The sequence below is a fragment of the Miniopterus schreibersii genome (genome assembly GCF_964146895.1).
Source record: "Miniopterus schreibersii genome assembly, chromosome: 12".
In the NCBI taxonomy this organism is placed as follows: Eukaryota; Metazoa; Chordata; class Mammalia; order Chiroptera; family Miniopteridae; genus Miniopterus; species Miniopterus schreibersii.
In genome coordinates this window covers 34,989,079-35,006,653 of record NC_138112.1, presented here as the reverse complement: position 1 = coordinate 35,006,653, position 17,575 = coordinate 34,989,079, and the positions used below count along the sequence as shown (strand labels likewise).

At 35.3% G+C, this 17,575-nt stretch overlaps 1 protein-coding gene across 1 annotated transcript in view; it reads left to right on the top strand.

Annotated features, from left to right (window-relative positions):
* RNF169 (ring finger protein 169) overlaps positions 1-17,575 on the top strand; it is a 60,695-nt gene that overhangs the window by 27,495 nt on the left and 15,625 nt on the right. The window contains exons 3-4 of the mRNA XM_081153019.1: positions 9,366-9,512; positions 15,342-15,460. Of these exons, the coding sequence (XP_081009145.1) occupies positions 9,366-9,512; positions 15,342-15,460 (266 nt within the window). The remainder of the gene's footprint in view (positions 1-9,365; positions 9,513-15,341; positions 15,461-17,575) is intronic.

Genomic DNA, 17,575 nt, shown 5'->3' with positions numbered 1-17,575 from the left:
CAAGTAATGTGCTATTTAAAGAAAATAACACATTTGGGAAATTAAAAGCATGATTAAATTTAATTAGAATAGCAGGTTATTCAGGCTATTTCTGCAATGTGCTGTCTTTCCTTGTCTCTCTTATTTATGAGAGGAGAGGATCAGTAGTTATAAGATTGCTGTATTATAGCTTTTATGGTTTAGAGAATAGTTTCAAATCATTTCAATACTAGTTGAAAGCCAAACTAGAGAATTTTCTAGGAATCAGTTGCACCTCTTCTGTCTCTAACACAAAAGAAAAAATTTTGTTAAAATATTTGATTAGGGAGATTGTAGTAAATTAAAATAGTTTTATTTTTCCTGTTCATATAAAAGTAAACAGAATTGTAAAATTCTGTGAAAGAAGAAAGTTCATATTATTTAAAAATTTGCCATTTTAACCATTTTAAATGTAAAATTCAGTAGCCTTAAGTACATTCACAATGTTCTGCAGCCATCACTGCTATCTTTTTCCAAAAGTTTTTTATCACTCCAAACAGAAACTCTGTACCCTTGAATCAATAGCTCCCCATTCCACTTTTCCGCCAGCCCGTAGTAACTTCTAACTTACTTTTTATTTCTACAAATTTGTGTGTTCTAGATATATAAGGGAAATCATACAATATTTGTCCTTTTGTGTCTGGCTTATTTCACTTGGCATAATATTTCCAAGATTCATCCACACTGTAGCATGTTTTAGTACTTCATTCCTTTTTTATGGCTGAATAATACTCCATTGTATGTATATATCACATTTTGTTTATCCATTCATCTTTTGATGGACACTTGTCTTTGCTTTTTGGCTGTTGTGAATAATGCTACAATGAACATTGGCATACAAATGTATGTTTGAGTACCTGTTTTCAGTTATTTTGGGTGTATACCCAGGAGTGGAATTGCTGGGTCATATAATAATTGTGTTTAATTTTTTGAGAAGTCATCAAACTTTTTTCTACAGCAGCTACACCTACCTACAATGTATGAGGATTCCAGTTTCTCCACTTACTTGCTGAAACTTCTTTTTTTCTTTTTTTTTTAATAGTCATCCAGTGGGTATTTCATTATGGTTTTGATTTGTATTTCCCTAATGAACAATGATGGTTTCATGTGCTATTGAGATTTGCATTTCTTTGGAGATATGTCTACTTAAGTCCTTCATTCAATTTTGAATTGGGTTGTTTTTTTGTTGAGTTGTTGAGTTCTTTATGTAGCCTGAATGTTAAATCCTTATCAGATGTACATATGATTTGCAAATATTTTCTTGCATTCTGTAGGTCACCGTTTCATTTTTTTAAATGCTCTTTGCACAAAAGTTTTTAGTTTTTGTGAAGTCCAACTTAATCTGTTTTTTCTTTTGTTGCTTATGCTTTTCTATTTGGCTTTTTCACTCAGCATAATTATTTTGAGATTCATTCACTTTGTTGCATGTACCAGTGGTTTAGTATTCTTCGTTGATGAGTAGTATTTCACTGTATGGTTTGTCAATTTGTTTGTTTGCCTGTTGATAGACATTTGGGTTGTTTTCAGTTCTTGACTATTACAAATAAAGCTACTACGAACATTCATGTTCAAGTCTTTGTATAGACAAGTATTTCATTTTTTCTTAGGTAAATACTTAGGCATAAAATGGTTAGATTATATGGTAGGTGTGTATTTCATTTTTTAAAGAAACTGCCAAACTTTTCCAAAGTGATTTTACCATTTTAATTCCTACCAGTAATGTATGAGAGTTCTGGTTTCTCTCAATTATCACCGTTTGATATGGTGATTAATTTTAGCAATTCTAATTGGTGTGTAGTGGTATCTCATTGTAGTGGTTTAAATTTATATTTTCCTAATGACTAAAGATGTTGAACATCTTTTAATGTGTTTGCTTTCTGTATATTTTCTTTAGTTTAATGGTCATTCAACCTTTCGCTCTTTTTTAAAAAGTGGGTTGTGTATTTTGAGAGATTTTCATATATTTTGGATACAAGTCTTTTATCAGGTATATGCTTTGCAAATATTTTTCTCCTAGTCTGTGTCAGTCTTTTCATTCTCTTGGAGTCTTTTGAAGAGCAGAAGTTTTTAACTTTCAAAATTACAGTTTATAAGTTTATAAATTTTTTCATAAGAATTCTTTGCCCAGCTCCAGGTCACAGATATTTTCTCCTATGTTTTCCTCATGAATTTTCAGAGTTTTAGGTTTTACATTTAGGTCTGTGATTCATTTGGACTTAAATTCTTATATATGGTGTGAGTTATAGATCCAAGTTCCTTTTTGTGTATATGGATGTCCCAGTTGTTCCAGCACCATTCGTTGAAAAGACTCCTTTCCCCATTGGATTTTCTTTTCACCTTTATCTATATATTTGTGGATTTATTTCTAGGCTCTATGTTCTATCTGTATCATTGATCTGTTTGTTTTTACACTAATACCATGCTGTTTTGACTACTGTAGTTTTATAGTAAGTCTTGAACTCTGGTAGTGTTAATCATCCAGCTTTGTTCTTTTTCAAAGTTATTTTGCTTATTCTTGGTTCTCTATATATCCATCTGAATTTTAGTAGTGGCTTGCCAATTTCTTCAAAAAAACCTGTTGGTTTTTATTGTAATTACATTGAATCAGTAGATCAATTTGGGGAGAATTAACATTCCAATAATAATGAGTCTTCAGACCCATCAACATTATATCCTTCTATTTATTTAGGTCTCCTTTAATGTCAACAATGTTTTGTGGTTTTCAGTTTCCATATCTTTTGTCAGATATATCTTAAGTATTTCACATTTTCGATGTTACTATAAATGGCATTAAAAATTTTTAAATTTCTTATTGTTCATGCAAGTATATAAAATACAATTGATTTTTGTATTTTGGTTTTCTATCCTACAGCCTTGCTAAACTCATTTAGTAGTTCTAGTAGCTTTTTGTAGGTTCTACTGGATTTTCTACATGGATTATGTTGTCTGTGAATTATGGCTGTTATTTTTGGAGGACTTTACTACCAGATTTCAAGATTTATACAATGCTAGTCATCAAGATAGCATGGAATTGGCATGGGGAAAAGACATATAGATCAATGGAACAGAATATAGTTCTGAAATAGACTCAGTCACATATAGTTAATTAATGTTAGAATATAGTCCTGGAAGAGACCCACTCATATATAGTCAAGTACTGTTAGAATATAGTCCTGGAGTAGACCCACTCATATATAGTCAGTTAATGTTAGAATATAGTCTCGGAATAGACTCACTCATATATAGTCAATTAATGTTCACAAAGGCATGAAAATAGTTCAAAATAGTTGAAAAAAAGAATGTTTTTTTCAACATGGTGCTGGAATAAACTGAATATCCTATGAATAAGTAAAAGTGAATCTTGATCTCTCCTTTATACAATATACAAAAACTAATTCAAAATGGATCATAGACTAAATGTAAAAGTTACAATTATGCAGAAGAAAACTTAGAAGAAAAAGACCTTGAGGTAGGCAAAGATTTTCAAGACAGGAACACAAAAAATCCTAGCAACAGAAGAAAAAATTGATATATTGGACTTTATCAAAGTAAAAAACTTCCATTCATTAAGGAAATAAAAAGGCAAAGCAAAGACTGGGAGAACATATTCTCAAAATGTCTATCTAACAATGGACTTGTATCCAGAACTTTTTGCACATAGTAATAAGGTTAAAAAAATAGAGTAAAAGGTTTGAACACATTCTTTACAAAAGAAGATATGCTACTAAGCACATGAAAAGATGCTCAACATAATTAGCCAACAGGGAAATACTTACTAAAACCACCATGGGGTATCACCTGACATACTCTCAAGTGCCTAAAATTAAAAGGCTGATAATTCCAAGTATGAAAATGAATGTGAGAATGTGAGTCACCTGGAACTTCATGCATTGCTAGTGACAGTAAACAGGCATACCTCATTTTATTGCACTGTGCTTTATTGCACTTCACAGATACTGCATTTTTAAAAAAATCGAAGGCAAGACTCTCCACCAGCAAAAGCATTACAGCTCACTTTATTGGGATACTTGCTTTATTGTGGTGGTCTGGGACCAAACCTGCGGTATCTCCGAGGTGTGCCAGTAAAGTGGTATAACCACCATGGGAAACATTTTGGCAGTTACTTTATAAATTTAAACATATACTTACTATGTGATCCAGCAATTCCACTTGTAGATATTTAGCCAAGCAAAATAAAAACATCTGTCCGCAAAAGACATCAATATAGCAGCTTTATTCGTAATAGCCCCAAACTAAATACAACCCACATGTCCAACACTTGAATGGATAAACAAACTGTTGTACATTTATGCAATGGAATATAATTCATCCATAAAAGGAATGTCTTAATAATAAACTCAGTATTGTGGATGAATCTCAAAAATATGCTGCGTGAATAAAGCCTGACACAAAGGAATATATGCTGTATGATTTTATAATAGGCAAAACTAATCCATAATCATAGTCATCAGATTAGGGGTTGTCTAGGGCTGAGTGGAGTGGGAGATTGATTGCTAGTGGGCTTGAAGTGGCTCTCTCGGGTGTTAAAAATGGTTAGGGAGATGGTTGCATAGATATATAAATTTGTCAAAACTCATTGAGCTATACACATTCTGTAAGTGTTCATTTTATCATATGTAGATTATGCCTTAACAGTTGATTTAAAAAATTAATTCTAATGTGAAATTCTAAATGTGAAAGATCAAAGAATAAGCTCCTTAAAGATAACATGGGAGAATTTCTTAAACAGGATATAAAAGCGCTAATGTTAAACTGCATTAAAACCTGGAACTTCTTGTCTTCAAAAGACACTACTAAGAGAGTGAAAAAAGCAAGCTACTGTATAAGGGGGAAAAACATATGTATACACACACACACACACACACACACACATACACACACACACACATGTAATTTGTATGGTAATCCCCCCTTATTTGTCAGGGAGATTGTTCCAAGACCCCCAGTGGATGCCTGAAACTGCAGATACTACTGAACCGTATATATACTATGCTTTTTCCTATACATACACACCTTTTAAAAAGTTTAATACATAAATTGGACACAATGAGAGATTAACAACAATAGTAATAAAATAGAGCAATTGTAATAATAAAATGAGGGTTACTTGAACACAAACACTGCAACACTATGATAGTCGATCTGATAACCAAGACGGTTAATAAGTAACAGGTGGGGAGCGAATACAGCATGGATTTGCTGGACGAAGGGATGGTTCACATACTGGGATGGGATGGAGCAGGATGGTGTGAGATTTCATCACGCTACTCAGAACCACACACAATTTAAAACTTATGTTTATTTCTGGAATTTTCCATTCAAGACCACCATTGACTGCAGGTAAGTGAGACTGCAGAAAGTGAAACCGCATGTTTTTTTTCTTGAAAATTGCCTCATATACAAAAAAATATAAGTAGCTCCTACAAATTACTAGGGAAAAACCCAAATATCTAAAAGAAAAAAGGGCAGCAATGTGACTAGGCACTGCATGAAAGAGGATTTCCAAACAGTAAACATGAAAAGCTGCTCTACATCTTTGGAAGAGAAATGCAAATTGAAGTCATATTGCAATACCAGTATATAATTACTGGAATGTCTGAAATAGACAAATAGGCTGAGAGCAACTGTCATTCTGCTACATTGGGGGGTGGGAGTATAATTGTACCAGTTTGGAAAACCATGGCAGTGTACCCATACTTTATGACTAAATGGTATCTCTTCTAGAATATACCCCACAGAATAGTATGTGTATCAGGATACATGTTCAAAAATGTTCATAGCAGTTTTAAGTGTAAGTAGCCCCAAACTTGTAATTACTCAAATATCCGTCAGGAATAGAATGGTTAAATTGTTTTGTAGGCAAACAATAGAACACTATAACAATGAGAAAGAACAAACTATATGCACCTACGTGGATGAATCTCACAAATAGTATGTTAGCTGAAGAAAGAAAGATTTAATGCATATATGATTCCACTTATGTAAAATTTCAGAAATAGGTACAATGACTTTTTTGATGTTGGAAGCTGGGATTGTGGTTACTTTTGGGTGAGGAGTAGGCACAAGGGGTACTGGTAGTATACCATTTCCTGATCTGGGTGGTGGTTATGTGGATATGCTTATTTTATATAATTTACCATGCCTTATATTTATGATATATATACTTTTCTATGTATAATGTTTTGATTTTTTAAAGTTTATTTTTATTATTATTTTTTAAAAATATATCTTTATTGATTTCAGACAGAGGAAAGGAGAGGGAGAGAGAGAGAGACAGAAACATCAATGATGAGAGAGTCATTGATCAAGCCCACAACCCAGGCATGTGCCCTGACCGGGAATCGAACCCCGATCGCCTGGATCCTAGGTCGACGCCAGCCGGGCTTAAAGTTTATTTTTAAATATTAGGGCAAAGTAAAGCCATTTTCAGGATAATTTTCATGATATTCCTGGTAGTGTGACTCAGTATGAGGTTAATGTACAGAAGTCAGTAGTAGTTCTCTAGTAATTAGCATCTAAAAAAGGAAGCAATAAAAAACACTCCACTTTCAGTAGTGGCAGCTTCCCTTTGGTACAAGCTGAGACCTCCTTGTTCAGGGGCCAACTGCTTGCCTCTTGCTTTTAGCTCTAGGGCTTCTCTCTTGTCGCAGCTGCAGCACCTACTAGGGGAACTTATTCAAGTTGTACAAACCATTGTGAGGGGCATTTAACACCGTGTGGAGCAAACTTTGGTTGTGGGAGATGGGAGTCAATAGATATATGATTCCTTTTTTCTCACTTCAGACTGACAGCCTTGAGCTGCATTTCATAGAGTTTCTCCTTTCGTCTTCTGTAGCCTATGACTGAGCCAGCGTTCACGCATAAGCCTTCTTATTAGACTCTGCTCAGTAACCCCCACCCCATAACAAAGAATTATCTAGCCCGAATGTCAGTAATGCTGAGGTTGAGACACCCTAGTATCTGAAGCCAATGGTTTACTATAAAATTCAAGTTCTTCAGTGTTCAACCACTGTGACTTTGGGAAATAACCGCTGAGTTTATTTGTGAATTTTTGTGTCTATAAAATGATAATGATAGATACAAACAGAGCTCTTAAGGATGAAATGAGGTAAGCTCTATAAACTTTAATTCCTGGAACATAGAAAACAACAGCTATTGATATTTCTTACTCAAGTTTATAGGCTGCTTTCTGACATTCTCAGGCATTTTCCCTGAGTATAAAAATTCTTTTCTAGAGACTAAGTTCTTAAGTCCTTATAAATAACCACAAAAGGACAAAAAAACAAAACCAAAACCAAAAAAACTTCTACAGAACCCAGTGTAGAGAAAACACCAACATGATTCATGTGAAGATTTAAATGGATATATGGGTTTTTCAATTGTATAAATTTTTAGCTTTGTTGAGATGTTGCTGTGTTAGCAGAGACTCAGCACTGCAATGAAAAGGTGGTTTTGCCAGCAACACAGGTCTGTTGTCAAAAACTTTGAGCAGTGATAAACATTATTAGGAGGCATAAGGACACATTCTGAAACACGTAGAAAAGCCAGAGGGCATAGTATGTAAATACCATTAAGCACTAAACAAATTAACACAAAAATATGTAAAAGGAAATTTAATATTTAGTTTTTTAAAAATTGTAACATCTGTGTTTGTATATATTATTGAGGGCTCTCCTGTGCATTTAGGATGTTTAGTAACAATTTTTGTCCTCTAGCCACTAGATGCCAGTAGCACACACACTCCATCCCTAAGTTGTAACCAAAGTGTCACCAGACATTGCCAGCTGTGCCCTGAGAGGCAAAATCATTGGTTGAGAACCACGGAGATAAACCTAGATTTGAATTCCAGCTCTAGGGCAACAACTCTGTGAATCTGAACACATTACCTACCTCTTAAACCTTAGTTTTCTTAAGTGAGATCATGTATGTATAGTGCTTAGCTCAGCACCTGACACCTAGAGTTTGGTCATTGACAATTATTACAATGCTAAAACCTGTCCTCTTTGGTGCCACTCTGCCTCTGTATCCTCTAAAAGTGAAATGCCCCTCTGTGTAGTCTGTGGTTAAGTTGTTGAACAGAATTTCTCATGTAAGATCATCAAAAGGCATTGATCTTTCACATGGGCCTTTAGCATCGCTTAGGTTTGCTTGCTTCCTGGATATGGATTTGCTTTTCTTCCTCTTGTGTTCTTGTTTGACTTGGGAAGAGTTGGGACTACATTATTTTATTTGAATCTCCTCCTAATATAACATTGTGTATGGTGTTCCTTAAATATTCATAACCTCTTTAATTAGACTCTGTGTTAAAGACTAGTTCAGGCTTGTAGGAATCAGACCTATAGGAATTAAAAAGATAAGACTAAATCTTTATTGTTAATATTGCTTTTTTAACCCTGAGGCAACAGCCAATGAAAAATATTTATTTGTTCTTTAGCTTTATTTGTTTAGCCAGTATGATTAAAAATATTAGTAGCCTGTAATTGCTTTGATACACATTGTCATTTAAATTTTATTAAAACCCTGGGTAGTGAAAAGAGAATAAAAGGAGATTAGGAAAGGAAACTCTTGATTACTGTAAGTACATCATGATACATTAAATACTCTATTCTCATTTACTTCTTATAACAATATCTGCAAAGTAAGTAGCATTATCTCTGTTTCATAGGTGAGCATATGATGGTTTATTTGCCAAAGATCATCTAGCTGGTAAATAAATGACAGAACCACTAGAACCTAGGTTTTTATTCCAAAGCCCATCTTATTTTCATAACACCATGCTACCTCCCCCATATGCCTCTGCTGTAAATTTCTTTCTAAGTCATCTGTCTTGACCTAATCTCTGGACTGCAAGATTAATAGCATACATTGTAGGACACTGGAACTGCGATAAAGTCATTTTTTTTGTTGCTCTCAGGCCTAAAGACCCATGTTGCCTAACCTAGCTTCTCTGGCCCTCTGTGACCTACATCTCTGCTGTTCTCCTGGTCCAACACATTTATATCTGGTTTATGGCAATAAGGAAGTTTTTAAGTTCCGCTTCTTTTAGCTAAGTGAATAAACTTTATTTTTTGGTTGTGTATTAGCTTGTAAGGTTTCATATTGCTCAAGAATGCAGAACAGTTAAATCTTAAGCCATGAAGCGTATGCTTGGCAAGAGTCAAGTAAAAGCTGATTTAATTAAGAATTAAGAGGGCTTTATATCCAATAAGGAAAATAGTCTCAAAACTGCCATGTGATGTTTGTTCTAATAGACTACTGAGGAAAAGATATTTTCAAGTCAGTAGTTGCCCCAAACTCTACTGTGTCGGTGTGATTTGTATTTTTAGCTGAAAGAAGAAAAGTTACAAGAGGAGAAAACCTCTGAAGATCAAATCCAAAAGCTGTTACCAGAGGATACAGAAACAGGGAAAAGGAAAATGGAGGAACAGAAAAAGAGAGATGAGCCATTAGTACTGAAAACAAATCTGGAGCGGGTGAGTAGATCATTTTTTTGGTGGACATCTGCCTCAAAATCAGCAATTAGCCTAGGTGACATGGATCTAAAAAACCTATGTTGGTGACCTCTGAGGCCAGTAATAGTTCCAACTGACTGTGCAGCTTACGAGTAGTGAGAAACTTAGCGTCCAGATGAGAGCTGGAGAAAGTAATTTATGAATGGGACAATGTGATTGTGTGGAAGGATTAAGGGAACAGTAGGGAAAAAAGGTGAGAGGAAAAACCTAGTACAGTATATTACTTGTGGTAAATTTTATACATATATTGTCCTTTTGACTTATGTGTTATTTGATATTTGAGTTTTGTATGTCTTACATCCTCTACTAGATTTCCTTAAAGTTTGAATTTCCCTTTATTCTTTAAAATGCCCAAGCAGCCCGGCCGGGCGTGGCTCAGCGGTTGAGCGTCGGCCTGGGATCCGGGCAATCAGGGTTCGATTCCCAGTCAGGGCACATGCCTGGGTTGCGGGCTGCAGCCGATCAATGACTCTCTCATCATTGATGTTTCTAGCTCTCTGTCTCCCTCTCCTTTCCTCTCTCTGAAGTCAATAAAGATATATTTAAAAAAAAAGAAAAAAATAATAATAAAATGCCCAGGCAGCACAGTACTAGATATAAGGTATTAGATTATATTAGATTAGATACTTAGTTTAAACTTAACCTAATTAGACTTAATTGAGCTAAATCTTGCCTGAATTTTTTTTTTTTTTTTTAAATATATCTTTATTGATTTCAGAGAGAGGAAAGGAGAGGGAGAGAGAGAGCTGGAAACATCAATGATGAGAGAGTCATTGATCGGCTGCAGCCCGCAACCCGGGCATGTGCCCTGACTGGGAATTGAACCCCGATCGCCTGGATCCTAGGTCGATGCCCAACCACTGAGCCACGTCCGGCCAGGCTTGCCTGAATTTTTTTATTACTTATTTACCAAGCAAATTACTGGAAAAGGTTGGAAGTGGTATATTTAACTTATATCCGAAAGCACTTTTGTAGGGTGCACTGATCAGCTCAAATGGGTAATTTCAATTGAGTTTTTTCTTTAGTAAGTGTTATTGGATTGGACATTTTTTATTGCTTGCTGTATGTACTTAACATATCTATAGAGTCTTCTCTTATAAAATGTTTTGTGATTCAGGCTTGTTAGTATTTCAGTTATCTTTCTAATTAATAAAGCTCAACCATATATAAAGACAGACAATATAGCAGAATAGAGGGGGGGAAAATCTCTGCCTTAGAAGTCTGCCTCTTAAACAGGTCCCAGCATTAAAACAGACTGTTCAACTAACTTTGGCCAGGTTACTTAATTTCTCTGTGCTTTTGATGTACTCTCTGCAAAGGCATTTTTCCTGAATTTCAAAAAATTAGATTATTTAAGCTTTCTTGGATTGATAGTATTTGCTGATGGTCAACAAGCATATGGGCCTTTTTGAATCCAGTTATAATAATAATTTTTATTATTTAAATATTATTAAAAACAACCACTTGCATTTTATAGGGTTTCAACCTTCTAAAAGCTTCAGTTTAACAAACATAAAATGCTTGTGTACTCTTAATGCTCTGTTCATTGGGAACTATAAAAGGAAAGAGACCGCTACCAGAGAGGATATTTGGCTAGGAAGGAAAGAATGAAATATATGATAATCTTGTGCATGTAGTATGTCTTCTGACTAACAGCCCCAACTATGGTCTGTGGTCTAAAGATTGCAGTTCTTTTGGTGACGTCACTCCAGCAGAACTGTCTGTTAGGGCCATCAGGCAAAACAACCCAGAGAAGTACACTTACCCTTGCTATGGTCTTTTGATAAAAAGAACCTGCTGTTTTTAACCTTGCCAGATCCAGGTTTTCTCCAGGAAATGATCTCTAGTATTAATTCATGTCAAGACTAGGAAATTTCTCTAATGATTTTTTTCTTTTGCCACTACCGTCTTTGAAATAGAAATCAATTGCATTGACCTAATATTAATCCTAAAAGGAATCAGGAAGTACAAATCCTCAGACTCATTTTTTATTGGTAATAGCCAGTTCTGACATTTTCTGTGCAAAAACAAATTGAATAAAATCTGAGCTAAATCTTGCCTGAATTTTTTTATTACTTATTTACCAACCAAATTGCTAGAAAAGGTTGTAAGTGGTATATATACCAATTACTATGAACACTTCAAGTTTTAAAGTGTTGTAATTTTTACCCTTTTTCTGTTTGCTTTTATATTTTTGAGGACTTTTAAATGGCTCTAATTTTGCTTTAAATAAGTATTATGAATTTTTGGTGTTGAACAAATAATTTCATTTAGCCAGGGCTACATTCAAATTGGAACCAAACAGAAGTTCAAGTAGACTTTAGTGGGAAGCCAAATGAAGGATTATGTTTTATATAGAGAGTGTTAGAGCTGGACTGATTATTTTACTCTCCGGCCCCCCAAACCTCAGGGACTCCTTGTTTCCTGTAGAATTAAGTGAGAACTCTTCACCCCAACATTCAGGTTCTTAGTATTATTTTAGCTTATATTTCCACCCTTGCTTACACCCCAAACTCTAGGAATTGGAGCTGTTTGCTTTCCCCCAAAGATATACTCTGTATTTTCCCTCCTTAGAGCCTTTGTTCTTACAACTTCATCCCATTGAAATGTCACCCAGCTTACCTGTTGAAAGGCTATTTATTGTTCCATGTTCAGTTTGAAAGCTGTCACGTTCCTGGAACCTATAGAGATTCCTCACTTGTTTCTCTCCACTCCCATCATCCACTCTCCCCTCCAAACACCCTTCCCCTACTTTGTAACTTTTACAGGACTTATTTCATTCTCCCTTATCTTATGGGTTATTTGTGTGTTTGTGTTTCTCTACTAAATTTGCAAGTTTCTTGTGTATAGGAAATGTCTTACCTAATTTAAAATTTCCTACAGTGCCTTGCATATCACAAGTGTTTGATACAAGTTTATCAAATTGAATTCAGATGGAGGAAGGAAAGTGCTTATTCCAGAATCAGAGATTATCATCTCTGATAATGTGAGTTGTTGGAAAACAATTTGGTATAACAATTATAGTCATACCAAAGATTTATATATAAAGCAGAAAGTGAAAAATTTCTTGTCATCCCACAACTTAGAGATAATCCCTATAAACATTTTAGTAAATGTCTTGCCAGACTTCTTTTTTGAGTGGATATACACTATGTATGTTTTTTTCTTTTTAGAAAATACAACCCAGTGTACATACTGTTTTAAACCTTTTTTATAAACTATTAAATTGTGGATGTCTTCCCATGTAAATAAAGAATCCCACATCATTGTTTAGTGGTCTCTTAGTATTCTTTACTGTAGAATTAATTTAATTTAATTTATCCCCTGTTGATATTTCACTATCTTAAACCACCACTGTGATTAGTCCCTTCTAATAAATTGTCAGAAGTGGAATGACCAGGTCAAGGAGAGTGTGCTTTTTAAGACTTTTGGTACTTATTTATTTGACCTCCAGAAAGTTTGTATATACTTATCCTTCCACCAATAGTTCAATAAAGCCCTAAACTAATTTCCTCACACCCTCACCAACTCTGGCTATTATCATTCTTTTAAATGTTTATATACATTTAAAAATATATCACATTGGTGATTTGTTATGCATGTTTTATACTATTTTATGAATTCATAGTACTATAAGTTTATTTTTACCTAAAGGGAAAAATGAAGGGTAAATATTTTCCTATCTTATGGTTCTAGGTTTTGTGGGGGTGGAAATATAGAGAGATGTGTGTGTGGGGGGGGTACCTTCTATCTACATAATTACTTATAATAATGTAAATGTATTTTTCAATAATTAAAAGTAACCTAGTGTATATCTATTATAATGCTAAAGTTTTTTCTTAAAAGATTAATAGTACTTAAATTGATTAAAATCTATCTTCTGTTGAGCCCCCTTACTACTTGTTAATGTACTAAGTGCTTTTAATGGCTTATCACAATCTTTGTGGTAGATGGAACAGTCTTTATTTTATAGGTGAGGAAACTGAGGCTCAGAAAGATAGAACAACTAACCTATAGTGACCATGATCTTTAAGTAATAGAGCTGGGATTTGGACATTCTTTTATTTGGTACTGAATTGATTATGTGGAAACATCTCAATAGAAATTGTCATTATTTATTCTCTGTTGCGTCTATAGATGTCAAAGCTTTTTCTTGTTCTCAGAGTTGAAAAGAGAATATTATATAAAATTTGATAATAGGTTAGTACTGTTAAAAAATTTCTCCAGTGAACAGTTTGTATAGCAGGTTTCTTTAAGGGGCGGTACTCTACAAAATTGAAAAGTTTCCCTGTAAATTGTAATCTTTCAACTATTTTTCAAAGGCTAACTATTGGGAAACGTAGCCTATTGTAGTATGTGCTTGTCAGCCTAAAGAGTAACAAAGCATTTCAGAAGTGCAGGGTACTCTGTGCCATAAGATGATGCCTCCGTCTAGAACTCTTATTTTGGTAGTTTGGTCATTAGATAATGGTTAATCATTAGATGATTAGACATTTTTTGTTTACCTGCTCTATAATGGTATTGGGAATCTTAAAGAAAAGATGGCCACTTGCTCTCACAGAGTTTATTGTCTAAAGCAGAAGACAGACTCTTAAATAAGAAGCTGTAGTTCAATGTGATTAGCTGCTCCCTCTAAAAAGAAGACTGTCATATTGAATCATGAGGCAGATACTCACTATATGTTGTATACAAAAGGTATATATAAAATAAACCTCAAATGTAAATGGAAAGACATAAAAAGAGACTCCAAAATGAAAGAAGGTAAATGAATGAGTGCCAGCAAGATGAAAAAGGCTGACTCCAGGGATACATGGAATCTCTTTCAGAGAAAGCGACATTTAAGATGCCTCTGAAAGGCCAGTGAGTGTTTTATCTGCAGAGAATGTGGAAGGGAAATATTAGGCAAAGGGAATAGCATGTCCAAAGAACAGAGGTTTTGGAAGACTATACTGTACCCGTGGAGAATATAAGGTAGTTTGGTTGTACTAGAACTCAAGGAGTTCCCGTGTGGGAACTAGTATGAGAAAAACTCTGAAAGAAAGTTGAGTCTAGTTTTGAAGTGTTTAGACTTTATCCTGAAGTTACTAGTAATTAAGCAGGATTCTCTCTGTGTACTTGGAGGGGACTGAAGGGAAGAAAGGCTGAAGAGAGTGAGGCCAGTAAGTAGATTATTGCAACAGTCCAGGCAGAGGATGATGAGAATCTAAGGAGAGACAATGACAATTGGTTGTACATGGGAAGACTTAGATCTGAGGGACATTTCAGTGGTAAAATGGAGTAGAGTGGAATTAGCATGGAGGTAGTTTGGAGACAGATGTTCTGGATTTAAGTACCAGTGCCAGCTACTTATTAACTCTACAATACTAGGCAAATTAACTCTGAGCCTCAGTTTTCCATCTGTAAAAGACAACTAATTAATCCCTTCTTAATAGAGCTGATATAAACAGTAAATGAAATAAAATATTTAGAAGTGTTGGGGTACTCAAAACCTCTATACAGTGTTATTATGACTTCGAAGAAAGGGAAAGAAAAGAGTCATAGATGACATTGAGGCTTCCAGTTGGGTTGGAAGTGGGGCTTAGAGAAGATATATAGTGAGTTTGATTTTGTATAAAGTTTGAGCTACATTTGGGATATCAAGATTGGGATCTTCAGGAGGCTGTTGGAAACATAAACATAGATTGGAGCTCAGATAGAAGTGAAATATAATAGAGAGATTTGCAACAATAGCTATGGGACACTCAATGGGAACCCCAAATGGACAGTGTTGTCTCCCTTCTCTCCTACCAGTGTCCTGCACGTCTCTCAGATTCAGAGAATGAAGAACCTTCCCGAGGCAAGATGACACAGACACATCGCTCTGCATTTGTTTCTAAGAACAACTCCTACTCCTTAGCTTTCCTGGCAGGGTAAGAGACTGATATTTAATTCAGTCAGGGTTCTTTCGTTTTGGGGTATGAGACAAAAGGGACTGGAGGAGCAAACCTATTTTTTGTAGCCACTTTAGGGGAGGTGGGAGTGGGGAAAGAGGTGGAAACTGGTTTTCAAATATGGTTGAGGGACAAGGGGCTGACCTGAATTTTTAAAGAAAAGTGAATTTTACCCATTTCTGGTATCCTCAGGGTAAGATTGTGCTAATTGCTCTGCTGCAAAGTGTGAACTTTCCATCCTGGGAGGAAACAATAAGGCCTTCCTCAGCTGACAATATCCACGGATTCTGTCTGTGGACTTTTTTTCTTTTAGTAGCAAGACCAGAGTTGATTTTGTTTTCAGTGCCTAGAACTAAAATATATCTTGATAGGTTTCAAGAGGGCAAACGGAAAAGTTTTTAAGACCCTTGCCAAGGAACCTCTTGATCTTTAGACCAGGGGTGGGGAACCTTTTTTCTGGCAAGTGCCACTTGGATATTCATAACATCATTCAAGTGCCATACAAAATTATCAACTTAAAAATTAGCTATGAAAAAGCTCCTAGATTTATTGAATTTTGAGTCCTGCTTGCAGTTGCGTTGGCAGGGCCAGACCAAATGATTTTGTGCGGCCCTTGGGCTGAACATTCCCCACCCCTGCTTTAGACTTTGCAGGACCTTGGGAGGAGAAGCGGGGGGTAATTGAATTGGATGTTGGGTGATTGGGAAATAATGAAGGATTAGTTGGATGAATGGGTGGATGGATGGATGGATGGATGGATGGATGGATGGATGGATGGATAAATGGGTGGGTGGGTGGGTGGGAGGAAGGAAGGAAGGAAGGAAGGAAGGAAGGAAGGAAGGAAGGAAGGAAGGAAGGAAGGATAGAAGAAGGAAAGAAGGGAAGAACAAATGGAGGAAGAACGTAGGAAGGAATCATTCAACAGACATTTTGTGAGCAGCTACTACATGTCATGCTGTTTTAATATAAAGATGAAAAGATCATCATTTCACCCTATTTTGTTATCTCTTTTTTGTTGTTTAAAGCTGGCGTTGCTTACCCTTATTTCTAAGGCTCCTCTCTTACCTACCAGCAACACTGTGAAGTAGATCTCTCTTGCTGCCCCTATGGATATATACCTTGACCCTTTTTATTTGAAGGCTTTTTATTGCTGGTTACTAATAAATATGACCCAAAAAAGCTACCAAGCTTAAGAATGTTATGAAGTATATACTATTGTGATCCCTGATGTAGTTTTTGTATCTGAATCCTTAGAGCAGTCTGATTTCCTGTTATTTCTGAGAGTAAAATTCACTACCTTCCCCTTCCCTTAAATGCCTTCCCTTCTCTAGGTAATAGTAACTCTTCCAGGAAGGCCCTTTCCTAGAATATTTATTCACTCATTTATTTGTTGAATGGACACTATGTTGTAGCCACTTAGGCTTGATTGATGTAATCAGGACCCAAGAAAACGAAACTCTTGCTTTGTCTATATGAGTTGACTGTAGATACTCTCTAAAGTTAAAAAAGATTGCTTGACTAAGAATTGTCAAGCTGCTGATTGTGTATATGGACACCCCCCCCCATTTATAGCAAGCATGTATCTTAATGATTATAAGAGGGATCTACTGAAAAGAGATAAAAGTCATATAATTCTCCCAATCAAATCACAATAAATACTTCCTGAAACAAATAAATGTTGCTTTAGGCAATCTATGATTAATTAATATCTCATAATTTAGAATGGCTTGGAAACTTTTTTTTATTAAAATCCAAATATGATGCCAAGGCCAAATTACCACAGTTAGTTGGAGTGGTTATTAGATGAATTACTTATCACCAATTCCAGTCTCTACCCTTGTAATTCATTCTTTTAGAGCTAGTTGCAGGTTAATACATACCTAGAAATGCCTATCAAGGAACTTAGAAAATTCTTCTCTAAAGAGCAGAACATAAAGCCTATATGGTGGGGTGTGCTTTGGATTGTGTGTGGCTCTGGAATGTCTGTAATATATCATCTTTTCCTGCTCTTTTGCCCATCCTTGTCATTATCCTGTGTCACTGAGCCACAGCGGGACTAATTTATAGGAAAATGTTCACTTAACAGTATACTGT